Source organism: Mytilus trossulus, chromosome 7 (genome assembly GCF_036588685.1).
Source record: "Mytilus trossulus isolate FHL-02 chromosome 7, PNRI_Mtr1.1.1.hap1, whole genome shotgun sequence".
NCBI lineage: Eukaryota > Metazoa > Mollusca > Bivalvia > Mytilida > Mytilidae > Mytilus > Mytilus trossulus.
Window position 1 is genome coordinate 80060238 of NC_086379.1, and position 24143 is coordinate 80084380.

The 24143-nt window shown below is 30.8% G+C and overlaps 1 protein-coding gene across 5 annotated transcripts in view; it reads left to right on the forward strand.

Moving 5' to 3' along the window:
- The window catches only part of LOC134725942 (netrin receptor UNC5C-like), an 86784-nt gene that overhangs the window by 36426 nt on the left and 26215 nt on the right, over positions 1-24143 (forward strand). For all 5 annotated transcript variants that reach the window (XM_063590248.1, XM_063590249.1, XM_063590250.1 and 2 more), the window contains exons 2-6: positions 4281-4649; positions 9769-9872; positions 15410-15605; positions 17705-17872; positions 21496-21657. In XM_063590248.1, the coding sequence (XP_063446318.1) occupies positions 4281-4649; positions 9769-9872; positions 15410-15605; positions 17705-17872; positions 21496-21657 (999 nt within the window). The remainder of the gene's footprint in view (positions 1-4280; positions 4650-9768; positions 9873-15409; positions 15606-17704; positions 17873-21495; positions 21658-24143) is intronic.

The window sequence follows — 24143 nt, forward strand, 5'->3', positions numbered from 1 at the left end:
TAAGGTGTAAAAATAACATGCTACAACAACTTTGGTATAGAGTGCAGTACTTTTTAATGATTCAATCAATCTTTTGAAATCAGAAAGTGAAATCATTGATGACAATGGGAGATAACTCTCCTATTTTGATGACATATGAAGAGATTAGCCAGTCATCTGTTGCATGATATTACAAAACCATCTGCTGAATAGGAAAAGGTGCCAAAATATTTCATACTTTAAATCTTGATTTAAAGAATGAAATCAATAAAACAACAGAAAAATGATTTTTATCATAAACACATTTTCACTGAAACCGGGGCAATCTGAAAATTCTAAGCAGCTTTAATTTATTTATTTTGAAAAAATATCATACTCAAAAAGTGCTTTCTAACCAATTTTGCAGTTCTGATTGACTAAATTTGATCTATATTTGATTTGAAAATGCAAGTTTTTCAAATGATATAATAATGATTGGTAAAGATACCAAAAAAATGATTTTTTGTCGTTGCCTTTGAAATGTTAGTTCTGCAGGTAACTCTTCTGAAAATGATATTTAAGTAGTTAAAAAATGTTTCATAATAGCATTACAGAGGTTATAATTCAGAACTGATTGGACATCATGATTACATGGCAAGTTAGAAAGGAAAAGCTGGAGCTAATAATTGATTTTACAGTGTTCATTTGTCAATGACATAGGGGGCATGTGTAAATCATTATTTTGACTGCTGTGTTTTGGACAGGGGTTAAACCAACCAGAAAGGCATTCCATTAAAAATATCTTGTGAATGAAATATTTTCCACATTAAAGGTCATTATCATGAAGGCTTTCATAACATACTTTTCTCCCAGAAAGTTTTCTGAAATGGTGGACTTTTTATGGTCAATTGAGGAAATAATGACTTCGCAGTGTATTCATGTTTTACGTATGCTAAGATAATTTCACCTTGCTGATTGATCAAATTTAAGAAGCATGTTAGCAAGCCATTATCTTATGAATGTGTATCTAACAGTCATGTGAGGCTGTCATTTCTGAGGTTGTGAGCTTGAACCTTGCTTGTAAGGAGGTGTTTACTTCTGTAGTATTACCTATTTTCCTGCTGAAGGTCATGGTTTCTCTGCAAACTCCTGCTAACTCAACCAATAAAAGCTAGCCGCTACAATTTAGCCATGGTTGTTGAAAGCAGTATTGAACACGAATGTAGATGTAGATACAAACATGACCGAATCCAAACATGAACATTAGGAAGTATGGAAGGGGTTGTTTTTGAATGGCTACGTTCATGCATCTCATTAATGCCTTTCATTTGACATTGGAATATTATATTTGTTCTCATCAACAAAAAGCAATGTAGTTTTGATTAGTCTTCACAAAGACTATGATGATTTTGTGTGTATTATATAATCCCTTGTCTTCCTGCTGATACTAATATATACTACCTAGAAAAGTGTTTCCTGTCAAATTGAAGATACATTAATTTTCTTAAATGTAACCTCACTGATCCATTAAAAGTTACTAGTTGTATGACGCAAAGCAGATGGCACAAACACAGTCAAAATACTCAAGGAACAAATTGCATTAAGATTCTCACTGTTCTGTTCAATTTTTCTTCAAACTATTGGCAAGTTATGAGTTTTTTCATCATACTTATTATGTATGCACATATAGCTAAAGATAAATGCAGTTTCCATTTTTTTGCCATCATGCAGCAGCTGCGAGAATGCCGATATATACTATAAAGGAATGATAAATCGGCTTTTTGCAAGGTGAAACAAACTGCTTCAAACATCATTGCAGGCTATAAATAATCTCTGTGGGGGCAAAGATACAAACTATCAAAACTAATAAATTATTAATTTATTTTCCAAAAAAATCAGGAGTGTTTTTTAAAGAGCAATTGATTATTTTTGCCATGGAAAAGACAAATCCTACAGTTTTCCTAAAACTATTGTACTAAAAGTTAATAATCTCCCGATATTATTTATGTGCCATATTCAAGATGAAATTTATCAATATTATGATATTTTTAAGATTTCTATAAAGACAGTGATAATTGTTTTGATAAAAGTTATATAAACAGTTTTTTTTATCAACATATAAATGCTTGTAGGTTATCTAAATTGCTTTCTTTCTTCTAAATTAAAAACTGCAGAACTCAGCAGGTTTTATTTGCACTTGCATAAATAATAAGTTTCTTTCATACAATTGAGTGCACTGCAAGCATAAGTTCTCATTAAAAAATCTCTTAGGGTTTATAATTCTATTTCTTCATCAGCTTCAGAGGCTGCTTAGGGTCTTTCCAGTATGCCATGGGTTATTCTATGATTTTTATGCAAGTTTTTTGTCTCTTATGTGATTATACTTTTGAAATTCTTGTTCTTGTTGAACTGATACAATTCTATAAAGAGGATGTATAAAAAATAATGTTATTTTTTATTGGGGAAGATTTTGTAAAATTTTGTAGTTGGCCTTGATTTAGACTATGATTTAGTGTAAAAAAAAAGAAAAAAAGAAGGAATATTTTGATTTTTAAAAAAAGTTTTTCCAATTTTAAATTCATTTTCTGACCATCCAGCGCCACACTTAACTTGTATACGGAAGTGCTTAGCACAACACACAGCATAACTGTCATTGTATGCATACTTAAGACAGTAATTGATCCATATCAGATTTTCTAATTCATCTGCAATGTATCCATTGGTACAACTTATGTTCCATTGAATCCCATCTGTATTATGTTTGTAATACAAAAACAAAAATAAAACCGATATCCTTGTGTTTGGCCTAAAATCAGCAAGCATTCTAGTCACAGCTAGATAGCTGTTCCTCATTATAGTGTTCATTTAATGTAGAATTAAAGCATAATATTGTGTAAATTTATCATTAGTACAATTAACTACAAATAGTTTGTATCTAAGGCAAACTTATTATTTAACCATCTGGTGTTGATACATGTAGATAGAAGGGGGTGTTAAAGGGAGGGTTTTGATGGTGGGTTAATGTATTTGAAATTGCGTTGCCACCCAATTTATCATTTTGTATTAGCTGATAAAATATGCTTTCACTTCTGATAACTCTTTAATCATATTTGATGATTTATGTCTGGTGTAAAACTAAAAAGGTAAAATGCACAAATTTACCATAGGCATACTGTGATTTAGGAAAGTTGTCAGGTTTAATTTAAGAGGCTGGTAAAGGGGGAGGGGACTTGGTCTGAACCACGGAAATACATGAAATACAAATCACAAAAACTTTGCATGGAAAATAAAAATTGAGAAAAACAAGGTACGAGAAATAAAATAGTAATTATTAAGGAAAAAATGTTAAACTTTAGACTGACTCTAATCAGGGGTAATATTGATGGATAATCTCACTTGAATGTGCAATGCAATCTATTGAGAGAATGGGTAAATGATGGACTAATACTGATTCTTTAATTATTATACAGTTCAGAGATATGTGAACAGTAGTGTCTACTTTTGTTTTTGTCATCAGTCAAGTTATGAATGCTGGCAATACACAAAAGATACTTTACCTAGAGATTAATTAGCAGTAAAAGAAAACATCTCTCATTTTGTTGGAGTGCTCGTAACAATTAGGGTTGTATTTTTTTTTATCCCCGTGTTATATCATTTCTATATCTCCTATTGCAAACAGAATAACTCTTCTGTGAGAAGGTGCATAGTTAAATACTGCCAGGAATCATGGGAAGAAAAAAAGTTGATGAATTGTAATCTATCAGATTGTTTGTGTTACGTAAAGCTGTAATTGTTATAAACTGAGTGAGAATAGCTTCGTAGCAAGATGTTTTGTATTTTGTAGAGTTGTAAACATGGAAGTTTACTATTATACTTCTATCATGGGCTTGATGCAGGAGAAAATATTGGCAATGGTTCATGTTTTAATAGGCATACAAAACTAGCTTTGTTAAAGAAACTAATTATAAAAGTTGGAAAGGGATGAATTAAAAAGTTTACAAATTAAAAGGATTTTATTTGGCAGGATTTTTTTAGGATTTATGTTTATGAGTATTTTTAAATTGTAGTATTATGAAAATAAAAACCATAATTGCAGTTCAAAGTTTGCAAATACATGTCAATTATAGGTTCAGACCAAAAATTCATAATTTCTCAATACTGCTTAAATTGTTGAATACAAATAGGACTAAATGTTAACATCCTTCAATGAAAGAGCCTCTCTCGTACATCTGAAAGTTGCTTATATATTTTACATTTTGTTTCCAGTTTGCAATTGATATTGAACTTTTTTATTTATAGTCTACATTTTCCTATATTTTCAGATCTTCTACAAACTGCACTTCTAAGTAATGCTGGAGACTCAAGAACACCAGTATTTATAGAAGAACCAAAAGATCATTACTATATCGTCAAAAATTTACCCATAATTATAGAGTGTAGAGCTATAAATGTAGTACGGATAGGTTATAGATGTGCTGGGCAATGGCAATTACATGAGCGAAAACGGGAAGAAGTTGATCAAAAGTCTGGAGTCAAAGTTGTGATATCAACATTAGAAGTAACGAGAGATGAGGTGAAAGAATATTATGGCGGCAATGATTTCTGGTGTGAATGTCATGGTTACTCAACACCTAAAATGTTAGAGGAAGAGGGAGCCATTGTCAGCAGCAGAGGGACAGTGGAAGTTGCATGTAAGTAGTTCAAAGGGATATAACTCTTGTATAGACCTTCCTAGGCTACAGAGCATTTGGTCACACATGTTACATGTTTTCAAAGATGACTTAAATCAATTGTCCATATTTTTCACTGGGATTAGTTAAGCATTGTCCCCATTCAGACAAAGTTATTGTTTGGTCTGATCTAGCAGATGGTATTTATTGTTATGAAATGACAGTGAAACATTAAAAATAATAATCCTAATAGTGTAATTACTTTTAAATCACCATAATTTGATTTTTACAGATTTATCAAATATGTATATCTGTAAAAATAATGAAATTTATTGTACAATCCACGACAAGTTGTCTCCATTCTAACAGGATTGTAGGAAGTGTGTCCCGACTGTTAGGTATTGCTGCTGGCCATAAGGGGACATAACTCCAGTCTATGTTTGATTGATTGATTTGTTCACATGGTGGTATGTTCCCTGTAGATATTACAAGTCAAATTGTCACATATCTACATATATAATTATTAGTAATCACCCAGATTGAAGCCCTTTACTAAAAATATATTTTTTATGAAACATAAATGTTCTTTATTGCTAACATTCTTAGAAATAATTATTAATCAAAAGTTTTTTGTTGTTGGCAAGAAACTCAGAATGTGTATCAAAAAGCTAAGATATGTTTCTTTTGGAAATTATGTATGTGTTAACCGAAAGCTGTCCCCCCACCTATCATAAACTATCTGATGATTCATTGGGCTGTAAGAATTTAATTTGTTATTAGTTTTATGTATGATAAGCACAAGTTACTTAGATTGATGTAAAAATGAAAACTTAGATAATCGTTTGATAAAAACTAGTCCCACTTGCCTATATGTGTAGCCGACCAAGTTTGAAATTTACATATTTCCGTTTTTAATTAAATCTCTATAGTCAAACCTTACATATTATTTGAGTACAGGGTGAAATCATCTATAAAAATGGCACAAGTTGTAAACATTAATATGTCAATGTTTAAATATGATTGATGGGTGAATTATCGTTACATGTAAAAATTGTCAGGTTAGGGTATATGTTGTCGAAAATGACATTACAAATTAACTTCTTTATCTTTATACTTAGTATTTGGTATGCATGATATTTACACCAATAGTCGCGTTTCTTGTGTAAAGATTGAAGTACCTGTCGTTTTCATCTTCAATGTCTATGAATACATTTGCATAAGTTTGGAAACTTGTCAGAATTTTATTTTTCTCATCAGTTTTAGAGTTAAATAATCTAATTCTGAAATAAAAATTAATGAAAAGTAATAAAATCTGTTTTTTTAAACTCTTTGAGCAAATAAATAAAAATGAATTTCTTGCAGACACAATAAAAATCTAAATGAATTAAACATCTACTGCATTGCACCACTTTCAAAATATTTACATGAAAGTAAAAGAATTCAGTGAATTTGCCAAACCATTTCTAAATGTATCATAACATTATAGTTTTGGCATCATTTTAATACAAGAAGATTTAGTTTATAAATGTCAACTGCTTTTTCTCAGCATCTTTGAAAAAGATCCAACAAAAAAGTCAATTAAGGTTTAAATTATTAATTTAAATGAGTGTTGAGAGAGGTTTTTAGTGGATTCTTTAGATAGGTTTTAAGGAAATATATTAATGTTCATTGCAAACATCTTTCTGTGAAAGTTGTTATCTAATAAACCAGAAAAAATGTCTGTGTATGCATCACAAGTAATTGTGTAATAGATATAAAAGCACTAAGAAACAGACATAAGGGTGTAAGAAGACAAAATACTCAACAAATTTTACCACATTCATGAGCAGGGAAACTATCATAATGAGCAAAAAAATAGATTAAATCAAACACACATGTGAAACTTTATAACACAGTGAAATAATTCCATTGACTTACTGTTGAAAGAATTTTATAAAGCAATAAGGATTTTGTTTTCATTTGCCTAATCCTGGCAATTGCCGCTCAGGGCCGTAAAACAAAGTCTACATCTGCTATTGGCTTAGTTGGCAAGACCATCAAGTACAAGACTAGCTATCATTTCACAAAGACACTTATGTCCTACCAAAGACTAGCTATCATTTCACAAAGACACTTATGTCCTACCAAAGACTTCCTATCATTTCACAAAGACACTTATGTCCTACCAAAGACTTCCTATCATTTCACAAAGACACTTATGTCCTACCAAAGTCTTTGAAGCCAGTTTCTGCAACATTTCTTTTTATGCTTTACATTCTTTCTGGCATGTATGATGCTGAAGATTTTAATTAAACCAGTAGAATGTTTGTTAAACAATGGGATGACAGACTGACAGACATGATATACACACAGGGTTTGGATTTATAGGTATTGTGGTTTATTTGTGGATCTCTGTTGAAGTAGAACTGTAAATTGTTAGCCATTCCTCCTTACAAACCTACCATGAAGCTATGAATGACATTGAGTTATCATTCTAATCTATCTAAACTAGATACACCCACAAATGCACTGTTCTTTGTACTAGCCATTGTTATCATCAGAACAAGAAATTTTCATTTTGGCTTTTCATTTTGGCAGTAAGGATCTAAAAGCATTTCACTTTGTTCAAAATTTGGCTTTTAGTCAGATGCTGTCAAATCAATAAATTTTGAGAATACCAACTTTCGTTTTCTCAGGGGTTTTGCCACGGTCTGCAAACAAGCCATATTAGACAGCACAAAATCCATGAAAATAGGTGTCCCTTGATTAATAATGAATCCAGAGTTGTCTTTTCTTTGAAAGATGAGGATTATAATGTAAAATTTACATGGATAAGTTACAGTACCATTCAATTATTAAAAAAAACAATTTCAATCCTAAATATGAAAGGAATTTAGTCATCTAAGCGTAAACTTTTAATTATTCAAGGACTAATTAAGTACAAGGCATTGAATAAATCTTTGACAGTTTTATTTGACACATGCAACCTTCATTAATTCATTTCTCAACAATAACTAGACACCATTTTTTGTCTAACCCAATTTATACATCTTAAAAAAAAAATTGAAATATTCAGTGCATCATATATGCAAATGTTCTACATAAACCTTTATAATTTACTTCTATAAATTGTCTTTTGAAGTTGAATTATATTTTATGTGAACTACCGCAGACTTATAAACACGTTTTATGTGATGCAGCTGTTTTTTTTTATTGTTGATCAATAATCGGTTATTTTTATATCTGGATTTCAAGTATCAATAATTCTCGGCTTAACTTCCGTCAAATCATGTAATGTTTTCTGATTTGACGGTACACTGTAATTACACAGTCAATGTAACTACTATTTTCTCTCCTTAAACGCACAAATTAGTGACTACTTAAGATGCGATTGATCCATCTTAAAGATGATTACTTTCAATCAGAGGATTTGTATCAGTCGTTTCCATGCTTTGACAATTGATATAATCACACAGCAAATTTCTGCAAGGTTTCAAAACAAAAAATAATTCTTACTGCAAAATGATGTAAATAGAAAGTTAATTGTCTCAACATTCCTATCCTTAATTCCATTAAAAATTGATGACAATAGTAAATGTTTTTAATCAATTTACCCCCCTTAGTAATTGTGTTCTACTTAAGGCCAACATTAATTGTCACTTGGAATTGATTCCTGGCATGTGGTTCATACAGATACGTTTTCCTAGATTGTGTCTTCGGTGCTAATTCTATTTAAAGGAGAAGGTTTTTCATGGAAACAGGGTTAATCAAATTTATTCCCGAGTTGACAAGATGCTTTTTGTCCATGTGTTGAATATTTGATTCAAAGCAACAAGTTGTTATGATCGATCTATTGATATGCGGAAGGATAAATAGCGGGGGGTGACTATGGTTTGGAATCAACAGATTATTTTCCGTATTTCCATCTCTGCTATAACTTCATTGATTGCGCTGAAGTTTTATATTGAAAACACTGTAAGATACATATCATGTTATAGAAGTCAATATTATATGCTCTTTCAGAGTTCTATTCATATTAAAGGAAAGAGTGTAAAAGACACACAGATATCTGTATAAATTTTCTCTGGTCTTGTCTTTTTTCATTGTTAGCCCTATCATACTACCATTTGTCATAAAATGAGAAGTGTGACCAAGTTTCTTGTACATATGAGTTTGCTGTCTCTTATATATACCAGTTTTATTGAGTGAAATTCTTTTTCTCCTCTGTTTTTAATTTTACATGATCATTTTGTTTCTTTAGCCACTGATTAAGATGAAGTGAGGGAGCTTGAAATCTCAAAAAGTACCAAATTTAATCCTGTCACATGTTTGTTTAACCACCCAAAATCTGGTGGTTGTTAGTTATATCTGAACTTTTTGGTCTTTGGATTCTTTGATGTAAATGGCACATATTTTGATGGTCTGAAGTAAAAAGTGAATCTGACATCACAATAAATCCAACAAAGCCTGTTACATGTGTTATTTCGTAATATCGTGAATATATACAGGATTTTTAAGTACAGTTACTGTCAAGTTCTAAGACACATGCCATTAGCAGCATGTACAATACATCATCTAAAGTGGTAATTTTTTATTTCTTTGCCATTTTTTCTTCTTCATCATTTTTATAACACAGCCTCAGTTACAGAAGTGACTTGCCAGACTTTGTTAGTATACTGCAGATTGACATATTCTCTTGAAATCTATTTCTGGAAATTCTTTCAGATAATGGTTCAAAAAAAGTTTTTCTTATTCATAAACTTATATTGAGTGTGGCAGTGCGTTAATTAGCTATTGGGTCGGTACTTGTACAAGTACTTGGTCTTGAAATTGGTTTTAATTTGACAGAAGTGGCAGTAAAAGTGTGTTCATCCTGTATGCAGGGCTAAAAGCCTGATACTTGTACTTTATCCATTAATATACCTATCATAATCATACTTCTATTAGATATAAATCATTTTCTTAATTAGATGAGCGAACTAAAGTTAAGTTTGTTGCTTATTGAGGGTACGTGCATTAAGCTGGATACACAATTATTTTTCCAGTATTATTGCAAGTAACTCAAACTTCTGAACTTTTAATTTTTATGTCTGATTCTCTTTCAAAAATATTCCTAAAACTGTTTCTTTCAAACATCTATCATTTGAATTTTATATTTTAGATTTGAGGAAAAAATTTGAAAGAGAGCCAATTTCGGTTGGTGCAGAGCTTGGACAAACAGCAGTTTTACAGTGTCTTCCACCAGAGGGAAAGCCTTTACCTGAGGTAAAAATACAAAGCCTTTTGATGAACTTGAATGTGTATGAAGATGAAATTAGTACCGTTACTCCTGCTTGAAATCCTCCAAAACATGATATATTTGAAGACCTTTTAAGCTTCACATAAAGATCTCATTGATATTATTGTTTTTTTTTCACCAACCAAACTGGACGGCATAAATAATATGAAACTTAAAATCCTTGTAAAGTACTGTTAACTTTAAGATATGTTGCTATGTTGAATGTTTCCAGCCATTCACCTAGCTTTAAGGGGTCTCGCTTTAATGGACAGGACAACAAATTGATAGAAAAGACATGGTTTCCCTGTAGACCCTAATTAACTTGTTCTTCTGAAGTGTCTTTATAAAATAGAAGTGGCTTAAGATTGATTATAGAATTGTTTACAGATGACCGACTAATCAATAATGTCCATGTCTGGTCATATTGAATACTGACCACAACTAATGCATTTTGTACACTGTGACAATTTCAATATAACTTCCTGAGGCAATCAGGGGTCCTAAAGAAAGTTGATATCGATAGAGACGTTGTATGTTGAAAAAGTATAACTTGGGTTACAAAATAGGAAGTCACAAAGCAGCAAGTTCACTTACTATTTAAAAAAAGAATAAGACCAATTTAAGATAAAATTTAGAAATATTTCAGGAGAATTATGTTTAAAATAAGGTTTTTAACTTCTTTCAAATTAGCTGATAATGCATGTCTAGAAATATAAACTTGGATTATTATGAACCCATTTAACATCAAAAGACCTGAATTGAATTAGAAACTTCAGCCATGTAAGACATAATGGTAAACAGAATAGGAAAGATGTTTTTCATGGGACATAAAAATTCTTGACTGTAGACTGTTAAAGTCCTGGTGTAATATAGTACCCTTGACACTTTAGTGTCCCAGTCTGTAGCATCCTCTTTCATTTTATTTGCATGACCAATTATTTTATAATAAAATGGCAATAGATCAAATTTCATTTTTACATTTTTTCACCTTTTATATATAAATCAGAAATTAATTGGTATTTCCTTCTATCTATGAAATATTACCTCCTGCAAAATAAGCAGAAAAATAATATAGACGATTAAATTTCATAACTCTATTAAAATTTTATTGTAAACCCATTTTCTTACCATTTAAAATTTAATGGGCCTTCTTATAAATTTTCTTTATAAAATAGATATTTGGTTAGATTTATGCTATTCATTGATCTATTGTTCATCTTATTTCACAAAAGATTTTTGTTCACATCCCTACGTAATTGCATAATGAAGCATCCATGTACATATAATGCTTTAGGATAGATGAAAGCATGTAAACTGCAGTTTAACCTGCTAGCTATAAAAAGTTAGATCTATATTGAAAGGTCTTCCTACCACCCAGGGATTATATCTAAACTTTCACTAAGATTGAGTATTGTTTGAAATAAAACATATGGAATTTTAACCGTTATTCTGTATTGTAATGTAAAATGCATATCCTTCATAATAAATATGTCAGTTTTGTAATATTTAGAAAATAAAACCTACATGGCTGTATGATGGGACATGGTGGGAACAGATTGTAGCCAAACTAAAAACTATTTTTAGGGCATTGAACTGACATAGTAAATCCATCAACCATTTTGACATGATACACATTTAAAACCAAACTCTCCCCTTGCTTCTTTGCTGAATTTTGATTTTTGCTGAATTTTGATTTTAATAATATTTAATAATTCATACACCAAGTTATCTTTCTTATTTATACAATTTGTGTGAACAAAAAAAAAGGATGTATGGCTGACTTCTTACACAGCATGTTTATAGAGTAATACCAGTATGTGTGTGTTTGTGTGAACTCAATTACACACATGCACAGTATGTGCACTACTTCAACCCAATAAATTCTAACATAAAATTGCATGGTATAAAGTTTTATTGTTCATAGGTTCCTGGTTTTTTTTTTTTAGAAGTTTGATTTTTTATTTCCTTTCTATTGGTATGTTTGAATGATAATGGGAAAAGTTGTTTTGAAGCATGAATCCAGAGAAAATCAATGTCAAACGTAATATTGGGCCCCGGTTCTATGATTGCGAACAAGGGTGTCTTTAGAATGCGTGAAAGTGAACGCTAAGATTAACATATTTACGGTTTAATTTGATAAAGCAGTTTTCCTAAGTGATTTCATTTAAATTTTTTGTCAAGGGTTCTTGACTTTTTAGCTAAAAATTACCTAAAAACTGATCATATTATTAAATCCCTGAGAACACCTGCGTAAGCTGATAGGAATTCATCTTGCTATAGAGCGTACCTCCGTCTGATATTTTATACCTCTTGTTACAACCCGACTGTAAGTTAACCAACACGCCATCATATAGTGCTGTGTATTTACTAATATTCTACATTTAATAGTACCCTAGCCTTACAAAACAACCTTTAATTATCATACCAACATAAAGGATATCATCTCTGTGCCTGGTCATAATTATAGAGGGGCTGTCACAGTTCTGAGGGTCGGGTGATGAATGAGATTTGTATATTAATTATGTTCTTGTTCAATTACAAATCAATGATTATCAATTAATTACATAAGATACTAGTCATTCGTTATCTGACTCAGAAATACTGGTTTCAGGCTATATAAATACTATTTGCATTTACTAATCATAATGTCTAAATGTAAAAATATGAACATAAAGATTCCTATACGGAAAAATACAGGAAAAAAACCAAAATTAAAATGATCTTATAATGATTGATACTGGTTGGTTGCAAGACACCCTGTTACAAATATCTGATGCATAGTCATGATGACAATACGTTAACCAGTGGCCGATCCAGAACTTTTCCTAAGGGGGGGCCCGCTGACTGACCTAAGAGGGGGCCCTCTCCAGTCATGCTTCAGTGATTCCCTATACAGTCAACCAAATTTTTCCCCCTGGATCCGCCTATGTTAACTATATTTCACCAGATAGCAACTTTACAAATTCCTACACTGCATCCTCTTCTCAAAATAATATCCACCCTGGTTTTATTTAGTTGAAGGCTAGCTATATTAAAAAAAAAGAATGCCATAATGCAGCCGATTAAAGGTACAGATGTTAAACAAGATATGTTTACTTTAGTACAAATTATAAAATTTAAAAGGGCTTTGTTTGCTTTTTGACAATTTTGACAGGCCATCACCAACCATGTGTAATTATTTGGCTGAAATAGAACAGTCTATTTAATATCTTTTCATAGATTATTGTGCTTTTATAAAGATTTAAGAATATTAAAAATCTCAAGATGTCTTATGTTGAATCATTTGATATTTCATTGAATAAAATCATTGTAAACTTTAAATGGTAAAAATCTGTAATTTACTTTGGAAAGCTCTTAACTTTATAACTCTTAAAGATGTTTATCAGTTTGAACTAAATAAACCTTTATTTTTTTGTCCAAAGAAAACGCTTTTCTTTTCTATACTACACAAACATCGGATTGGCAGGGTATGATCAGAACTAGCGATAAACTTTTCTTATGTAAAACGACCTTCATGATGAGTCAATTAATTCTACAGGTGATTTCGTAATTACTGTGATATATCTTGTATTCTTGTGGCCTTGTCAAAAGTTAGGTTTGTGAAAATTTGTTAATCCCAACATGACTGATTTCCCCCTATTCTTTTTAAATAAAGATGACATACAACGGTCTTTATCTTTATAATTGCCTCTAATTATGCAAAAAAATTTGGAAAGGTATAATTATTCCTATATTTAAAAATACTTGAATGGAATACTTGATTTTTGAAAGTTTGAGTACAAATTTGTGGTGTTTAAAATAAATTGTGATGAATTAAGTTGTCATTCCGCTAATAAAAGGGAAATCTTTCACACATTGTTCTCTTTAAAAGCAGAACTTTTTTTAAAGGTTCTGCTCCAACTTTCTGTTTATGAACAGTTCAACCAACTATTTTAAATGGCTTTATACTTTGAAATTAAAATAATTTCTGTCAGGTGTTCTGGTAAATAAAAAGTCCTGATATCTGATAAGAAATTATTTATGAGATGATAGTTATTTATTTTGAAATCATTAATTTTATTGTTTGGTATATTGTGTTAAAGTTATCTCCCTTAGTAAGCGAATTTGAATTAATTTTTGAAGTAAAAATATGTGCAATATTAAACATTAAAATCCAGATAAAAGTGAAATTTAAGAATTATGGCATTTACTGAACATAATTAAGATAACCTTGTATTTAGGCCTTGTTTATGCAATGACCTTGAATTAAAGCCTTGTTTAATTAGTATAATTAAAATGTGAAGACAAGTGTCAATTTACAGCCTTGTCAGTTTCATTCATTACAGCATGACAGAAAAAATGTGATAAAAGTATCATGCTTTACACTTCTATGGATAATTGTTAAAAACAAAGTAGAAGTGTGGCTTAACTTAGATATGAATGGCAGGAACACCCAGAAATTGATCACTATCCACAATTAAATACCCTGACAAAATTACATGTAAATGACACCCAAACAAATCGGTAAACAAAATCATATGCATTCCATACACATATGTAATTTCAATGCAGTTTTGATAATAAGGTTCAGATTTTAAATGCATTATGAGAAGACAATTTGGGTGACCTCCCCTTTGTTTTTGGTGCACCCGTCAAAAATATTGTATCTGTTTAAACAAGCAAACAAAAAGACTGGCACAAAATGGTATTCAGCCCTTTCAAGGTTAACTGGCTATATCAGTTTGATCTTAAAATATGGTTCACATTTTCAGCTGCTATGTTAAAGTTTGTTTAAATTCCCACTAACTCAAATTTCAAATGGTTAAGAAATAAAGCCTCTTATTTCACATAAACAGGGTGAATGAAAATAAAATATATTATCTGTCTTATTGTTTAATTTAATAAAAATGAATGTGAAGTTGAAACTAGATATTTTAGATCTCGTTAAACATAGTTGTTGAAATCCATTAAAAATCATGAATAATGACCAACTATGGTTTGTAACTTAATAGAGAGGGGGATATCTGTAAAATGAACAGCATATTATTTATCTAACAACCATAAAGAAATTGAGTGGAGATTTAATTTCTCTGAAGACGGTTTTTAATGGGATCTGTATGGTTCAAGTATACATGATGTACTGTACTAATTATATGTCTAGAAGCACTAATTTTGTCAGTTATTTTAACAGGATTATTAGTTTATCTTATGTTGAGTTGGATCAAACTCAACTTTTATAATGCAGGTCATCATTTATTATGATGGAAAGCATATACTGATGGTGTTGAAGTTTTTGTAGTGGTTTGCCTCCATTTTATTCCTATGCTAGATTCTGTAATTTAGATTTTTTTTGGTCTTTTCGCCTCAAATTCAACCCAGACCTTGACTATATGTATGATCACTCATTTCTAACTTAACTGGTCATATAGATATTAAAATACCATTGCATACAAAGATCAAACCCTAATTTCAATATTTACACAATGTATGGTCATCACAAATACAGTAAGTAATAAACACTGCTAATATATGTATGTAATTTCAGGTTTTTTGGTTGAAAGATGGAGAAGAACTGGACAAGGAAAAGTTGACCAAGCTGAACTATATTGTGTCACATGATGGAAACCTTATGATAAGTCAGACAAAACTTGGGGATGCTGGGAACTATACATGTGCTGCTAGGAATATAGTCATTAAAAAGAGAACCTGTTCTGGATGCTCAGCTACATTGACGGTCTATAGTAAGTAATGGTGTCTTGACATATGTAGTAAGTTAGGAAGTGGGGATGTCAATATACAATGTCTTTGTTAACCTTAAAAAAAAGTTCAAATTGATATTTGTGTCCATAACTGAAGGAGTTGTGTCCCTTACTTTAACTTCAATAATAAAATTAGAAATTGATATTTGTGTCCATTTATGTAGGAGTTATGTCCCTTACAATAAATAACTTCAAAAGAAAACTTTAAAATTGATATTTGTGTCCATTTATGTAAGAGTTATATCCTTACAATATCTTCAAAAGATATTTGTTTTCATTTATGTAGGAGTTTTGTCCCTTACAATAACTTTAAAAGTCAACTTTTAAATGGATATTTGTGTCTAATTATGTAGGAGTTATGTACCTTACAATAGCTTCAAAAGAAAACTTTAAAGTTGTTATTTGTGTCCATTTATGTAGCAGTTATGTCCCTTACCATAACATCAAAAGTGCAAAGATAAATATTTGAGATGATAGGGTGCATTAGAATGATCTCCTTTTATTGATGAAGTTTTTAATAAAAGATGATTATTTTTGTTTTGATAATATGCAGGCAAAGAATTGATCAGTTGCATATTGCCACTAACGTAATTGGTAATTTTTCTATCTTGCACATTGTTTGGTCTTGGTTTGATTCCATCAATATAACAAGGGAGTTAGAATAACACGGCTTGTATCTACTGTTAGTCTGGTATTTTGTCGATTTTGAAAGGAAATATGGCTTATATCTCTCTGCTGGAGTTTGTTTAGAAACATAATTTTATTCCAATGTAAACAAAACATTTTTAAAAGTAATAAAAACATTATTACTATATGTTATATTGAAAACAAGAAGTTATGATAATTTTAACTGATTTTGTAATGTAGAACTTGACACATGCTGATTTGTGATATCAAATCCTTTCCACTTTTACCCTTACCTGAATAAGACTGCTGATTTCAATGATTGATTTTCATTACTAATATTTTGAATTTGATTATAAACTGCTGGGAAAATTCTGATTATAAAATAAAACATAAAGGTTGTTCTATATAAAATCACTTTCGACTTATTTTGTGGGAGTTTTCATATCAATAACCCGATGTGACAAATTTCTTTAAAAATGAAATCGACTAGTTTGAACAATCCTCCTTTAGTTTAGGTGAATTAAGATATTCCGCCTGAGTGATCAAAACGTCTGATCTTTGCTTTGACTGCATATACAAATTGTTACGGCTGACAGTCTTTTTGATGATTGATTTTTATCCTATAGTAAATCTATATAATACCAAATATTACAGACTATCTATTAAATTTTGTATTCTGTGATAAAAAGCTTAAAGATCAACTATTAATGTATATGTTAGTTCTTTCAATCTATCATGGTACAGCCAAAAAACACTTCTTTTTTTCTGCAAACTGACACATTTTGATTGAGAATGGTATATACAAGACGGTCAGAATTTGGCCATTACTCAATCATACAGCGTATATTAACAAGATGTCATATTGCTGATCTAAGTATGAAAAATGAAATAATAGCATGACGAATTATGATATATGTAAATTCAATATGTCTGGTTGGAACCTGCTTCTCATGACAATAAATTGGTAGATTGGATTGCCGAAGATTGTGTAATGTCATATAGTAACTTGGTACATTCTAATAAAAGGTTACTTTACATTCTACGGTAATTGAACCATAGAGATAAAAGGATGTGAAAGAGAACATCACATTTAAAACTTACGTTCAGTTGGCACACATTAGAAAAAACTTACAACGCCTACATTTATGTCTCGTTAGATTAAAACAGTCATGCATTTCTATGCATATATTGTTCAATATCATGATCCTCTTGACAAAGAATGTTGGAGAAAAGTGACAAAGTACCATACGTTAAATAGACCTAGTTTTGCGATTAAAATAAAGTGTTTCAGATAGGCAATGCAAATATTTTTGTTTTTAATTTTCATTGTACATATGATTACTATTAAGATACATTTTGCATTTTTAATCAGTTGTAAGGCTGTGAGTCACATAGTCACATGTCAAAACAACTTTTGTCCATTCAATATATATTAAAATTGAGATTTGTTTTAGTAAATGGAGGCTGGTCATCCTGGAATCAGTGGTCAGATTGTTCAGTCAAGTGCGGTAAAGGGACGAAGAGGAGGATTAGATCCTGTACAAATCCTTCACCATTTTATGGTGGCAGTCATTGTGCAGGTGAAGATAAACAGGAAGAAGACTGTTCTACCCTTTGTCCAGGTAACTATATTGGTACTTAGACATATCCTGCAATCATACGTAGATTTCGAAAAAGAGTAGGCTAATGCCGCTACAAGGCAGCACTCGCACCCGCAAAGTGGAAAGGGATTTATATAAGTTGCAAAACTTGTTTCCCAATCCACTATAAATAAATATGTTTAAACTAATCATACAGATTATTCTTTGACATGTCGATTCAGAAATATATGGTGCTAATTCACACATCATACTAATAAAGAATCAGATAAATACAGGTATTTCAAAAATACATTTAAAAATTGCAGGAATATATAAACATGCAACTCTCTAAATTCTATGAAAAATGATTTTGGATTTTTTTTTACAAAGAAAATTGGTGTATTGCTTGTAAGTAATGAAGCTTCAACAGTCAATGTAAATATCTCTGTGAGATTGATGGGACAAAGAAAATCTCCGATAATCAAACAATTTTGAGAATGTTTAAGTTTGTCTGGTCATATATTTCACTATCATAAGTTCTTTAGTTCAATCAACAAAAGATCATTCATCCATTTATTTTTTTGGCATTATGACTCATAGAAAATCTTTGATGTTTCAAATTTACTTCCTTTTTCCAAAAGTCATACAAAGTGGTTTGAAATTAGGTACTTCATGTACAAGCCTGTAGAAATAAAGCAGTTGTTGGGATGTAGCAACAAAACTTTTGATTAAGTTTACATAAAATTACCTCTGTCATCTGAAGTAGATGAACCTCTTTTATTGGGGATCAAAAAGGGGGGAGGGGGTATCCATAGAGGTCTAAGTAAGATGCTTGAAGAAGCATACATTTGTTTTTACTTTACTGTCATATAAAGGCCTAAATAGTTAAGCATATTTTTTTTTATTAAAAATGTAATTTGGATAATTCATAATTTTACTGGGTGGTCAGCTTTTCCACTTTTTTCTGACATAATTCTAAAAATATGTTTGAGTCTAGACGTTTTAAATAAATGGGAGCCTTTAAAATTTAACAAATTGACAGAAAAAAAGAACAAGTAATTTCTGAATGCACAAAGCTTGTAGGCTAATGACCTGGTGTTAACTTTTATGTAAATGCCATGTTTTGGACCGAACGTAATTTTTCAAGAAAAAATATGACAACTGTAAACCTCATAGGTAGTTGTCACTGTTTAACAAATATGCTTCATCTCACAAAAATTACAATTATTTGGACATTTATTATTAGATAGACGGATTAAACAAATTTGTTTAATTGCATTTTGTGTATTAAAAGTATGTGACCTAATTCGTTTAATTTCTTTAAAGTGTCTTGAATTTTGTCTAATTCATCACATGTTTTCTCAGGCAGATCCAATTACTTAAACTAGACATCCATGACTAGGAATAATCAAGCAACTAAATAATTCCATTCTTCCAAACTAATGCAAACAGCAAAATTTTCATACTCCCTTGTTCAGTGTTATAATTAAACAAAACATAGTAACCATTGTTTTGGCTTGAATTTATAATAAAGAGTTGTAAAGATATGGATTGAATGCTTTGTTATCTTCTGGAAGCTTTAAGGATCTGATTGGCTTGATTCAAGCTGGTTTATCCCCCATTAATTTTACAATGTCTCTTGTCTTGTTCTGATTTAAATAGTTACTAATGTGTTACACCAGACTTCCTACATTCTCTTGTCAACCATTTTGATCAACCATTTACACTGAGGGAAAGATTAAAATGATGATTGAATTGCAATTCCAGTGCTGCAAACAATAATCTTTATGTTCGTTACCCTGTGGATTCGTATTGTTTTTTAGTGTGATATCTAGCAATTCTTCAATATTTATTTAAGATAGGACATCATTTTTCATAAACTTATTAATTTTTTTCAGATTAAATCCTTTATTATAGTGATTTATTAGGGTCATTTCCTCTTTTGATCAATGTTTGCATTAGGAAAAAATTGTAGAAATCTTGGAAATCTAGTCATACATGGAAATTAAATGTTTTACTGCTTCTAAAGTCTGTCGCAGCAGTCCTCCCTTTAAAGCTTTTAGTTGACTCATTTATTTAAATCCTGTAAAAGCAATTAATCTTAACTTTATATGACTGGTGCAACCTATTGTGTAAGGGAGATAAAAAAGAAAATGAATTAATTTTGCTGATGGCCACTGTGCATGTGAACACTATAAGTACATGTATCTACCTCTCTCTGTTCATAATATCAATAAAAGCCTTGTTATCAACAGCTTCATAAGTATCAATATAATAGAAGAACAATACATATAGGGGTATCCATCCATGACACAAAATCAGTATGAGCACAGCAAAAATCACACCAAAAAGTGTTTTTGATCTCAAAGTCACAATGAGGACTGCAAGTTTAAGACAACCATGGGCAATGGCTTGAGTGGAATTCTTTGCAAAAATAATTTGGTTAGACTTTGTTCATTTTTGAAGCACCACCAAAAATGAACATTCTGGAAAAAAGTACATGTACACATTTAATAAGCCTCATAATATCAGTACAAAGCCCCATGAACGACAGCTTCATAGTACATGTATCAATATAAATCCCCTTCATCAACAGCCTCGTAGCATCAATATAAAGCTAGACCACCAACAGCTTCATAATTATATTTTTCCATATTATATTTTCATATGCACTTAGTTCACTTTTTCTTCATTTTTTATCGCTGTCATTGAAGATGGTTCGTACAATGGAGGTGAGCCTAATCTGTTGTCATTCTGTTTTTTTTTGTATTCATATTTTTTCGTGATTTCTTTCATCCATGTTTATTTAATGGTCACATATGTTCTTTTGTTCTTGTTTGTCATTATATATATTGTCAATATGAAATATAGACAGGAATTTGATGGATAAATGTATTATTACAATTGTATATTTATTACGAATATTGAAAGAAGACCATGAATTCTGACATGTAATAATTAATATGATAGGAGTCCAGAATCTATTACATACATTTATTTAAAAGTGTGTCACAATGTTTTCACAAAGTTAGTTTACTTGTACCTCTTAGTTAACCTATATACTTAAACTCATTATTATTTCTTGGCATTTTAAGATGTTTTTTCCTAAGTACTTATAGATTAAATGTTTTTGTATGTTTCCTGTCAGTTGAATTAATTTTGTTTAATTTTTCAAATGTCAAGGTACTTGAATATAACCAAATTAAACTTATACATGTATACAACTTATCATTTATTTAGTCCAGTCTGAAAAAAAAACCTACTTGATTAGTCAGCTTCTTGTTGGGGAAAAGTGTTGCAAAAAAACAATGGTTATCAGGAATGATTTGATGGAGGAAAAGTTTGGAGAACAAATATTTTTCAAATTTCATAGTTTACGAACTGATTTTTTAAGGCAAATTAAAGTAATAAAATATGGTTTGTTTGATGTGTAATGTCAGAACTAATCTGGATTGGAATAAATACCAATATGGTCTATTGTAAATGTTCTAATGTCAAAATATTCCAGAGAGAGAAAAACTGAAGCCGATATATGTAGTATTTCTATTCATGTACTGTATCTTCAACCTATACAATACCATGTGACATTTTGAAAAATTAAAAAAATATCCAACTAACATTTTATATTTGTTAGAAGATATCTTAAGTTTACATTTTATTTTCAGTTCATGGAGGTTGGACTTTGTGGAGTTCATGGTCAACATGTAGTCCAGACTGTCTTCATCATCGTAGAAGGTCATGTGAAAATCCTTCACCTTCAAATGGTGGAGGATACTGTTTTGGCAATGACCTTGACAGTACAAACTGTACAGGAGGAATGTGCAGAGGTAATTCTTTTGAACTAATGGACATATATAGCTTTATTTACTTTGGTGGTGGACTCTCAGGTACAGGTTACGAGTCATCTATCTACTCTGTCATATCTTAGTGAATCGTTATGTATGAACTCTCCTTCACAGCTCTGTCTATCGGTATCCATGTTCAAAATTTCTTCTGGCTAGTACAAAATTGATTGACTGATAGTTGGTTGCTTCTCATCAAGTGGCACATATTTCATGCATGTTCATAAATCAACAATGCATACAATAGGCAGGAACTGCAATTGGCGGGGATGGAAGGCTGAAAATGTTGAACTGTAAATGGAAAACAACAGAAAATTGAATACTTTACTGTTTAGCAATATTATACATGCTGCTGAATTTGAATTAACTTGCATCGACATTAAAATTTCTAATTACTCACTAAAATTACATAAACATTTCCTGATTAATCGTAATTAATAACGTAAAATCAAGACATAATGAGGAAGTCCTTAGATGTTTATTATTCACATTTTGTAGCTTTAAACAGTTCCTTGAAATCGTAGCATGTTTACATAAATTCAAGATATTAAAAGTATCCTTGGATTAAAAATAGACTCCTATAATTATTTTTGCCCTAAAGTATCCATTCATCATATATGACAAAAAAATGTAAACAAGATATGCATAAAGTTTGAAGTAATCATGTTAATAAATGATGATGAGGTCCTCTGATAATACCACATAGCATTAACATGGGTCATTTCATCTCACAATGTAAACTGGACCTAGCTTAATTGATCATAATAATTCTCAAATGATAGGGCTTTATTTGCCAAGTATAAATCACAGCTAATCTGTTTTGAATTATCACTTTGATTTTAAATGCCATTACAATTTTCTAACAGATCAAAAGATATATTTAAAATAAAAATGTTATATTTTGAATTTTTCTTAAAATGATGACTTTTAATTATTTAGAGGTGATCTTGAACATCACATATGTTTTGGTCCATTTACCTGATACAAACCTCCCATGAAAAAGACCTCAGACCTCATACCCAACTGCTCTGTAAAATAACTAACCTCCCATGAAAAAGACCTCAGACCTCATATACGACTGCTCTGTAAAATAACTAACCTCCCATGAAAAAGACCTCAGATCCATGCCCGACTGCTCTGTAAAATAACTAAATTAATTACTTCAAGGATACCTGAAAATAGCCCATCAAGTAATTTGTAATGAAATTCCAAACCCAGGTGGCTCCTTAATGCATCTAAAAGAATATATGCCCCGGGGCCTAGAATCCAGACTACCATAAGTGGGTCAATAGAAAATTTCAATATATTAAATAATGTATTGGCATTTCTATGTTTGTGGCAGGCTGGGTAGGTTACGAAAGGTCAAATTTACACCAGATGAAATTAACATTGTGTGACCATACAGGCTAGATAATCATCATTACCATTGTAATGGACATGTTTTATTTATAATATTATACCAAGATAAATTAGCCTCTAGGGTTCCTTGTACTTGATTAAATCCAGGCAATTGTCTTTGACTTCTATTATCAATAGTATGAGAAATATCGTGATCAGGGGTACTATTCCTACTAAATAGTCTGTTGTCATTTCTCTGCAATATTAGTGTCTAACTTTAATGGCTGTCTGAAGCTGCCTTTTGGGGTTTGAAGTTCAATTGGTTTTGGAATTGTCAATCATTTTGAACAAAAAAGTTTGTAAATCATTTTTGGTTACCTTTGCTTGAACTTGAAGCTTTGCATCTTGATGCTTAGACATGGAATTTATATACAATATTGACGAAACTGCTTTGTGTATAATAACACTTCTTCAGTTTTAAAAAGACATGATATGACTTCAGATGACCTTCAAACAACCTCAAGCAAAAGAAAGTAGTAAATGTCATACAAAACACCAGCAATTGAAAGATTGGAAAAGAATGTTATGGTAGTTTTCTGGAATTTTAAAATTTACTTCCCATAAAGTGTCTATTTTAGACTGCTGGTTGGTTTATTTAATGGAATCCAGTTCAATAAAATATAACTGAAACATATTAAAGTATAGTATTAGTGACATTTATGTATGTTCAATGGAGGTAATTACTAGAAAAAACAGGGGTTTTATCTGCTTCCTTATCACAAACTTCAACTGACCTCTGGTCAGCAGTAAATCTTACCATTATCAATGAGTTTTAGACAGTTTTAAGGCAGTAGCATGTTGAAGTACTTCTCATTTGGCTTCTATCTGGAGAAGTTTTATTTTTGTATTCAAAACTAGTTAGTGTCACTGTATGTCAAATAGTGCCAGAATTCTGCTATATTGTTTAGGCAAGAGAAGGAATGTACAGATTTCGTTAACATTTATCTGTTTTTTATTGACCCTCTGCTTCTGGAAGCATACACAAATTAGTTACTCTGTTTAACCTTCTAATTCAATTCAGACTTTCTGCAAATGTGTCATTTTCAGCAGTAAACAGATTCACATATGATTTC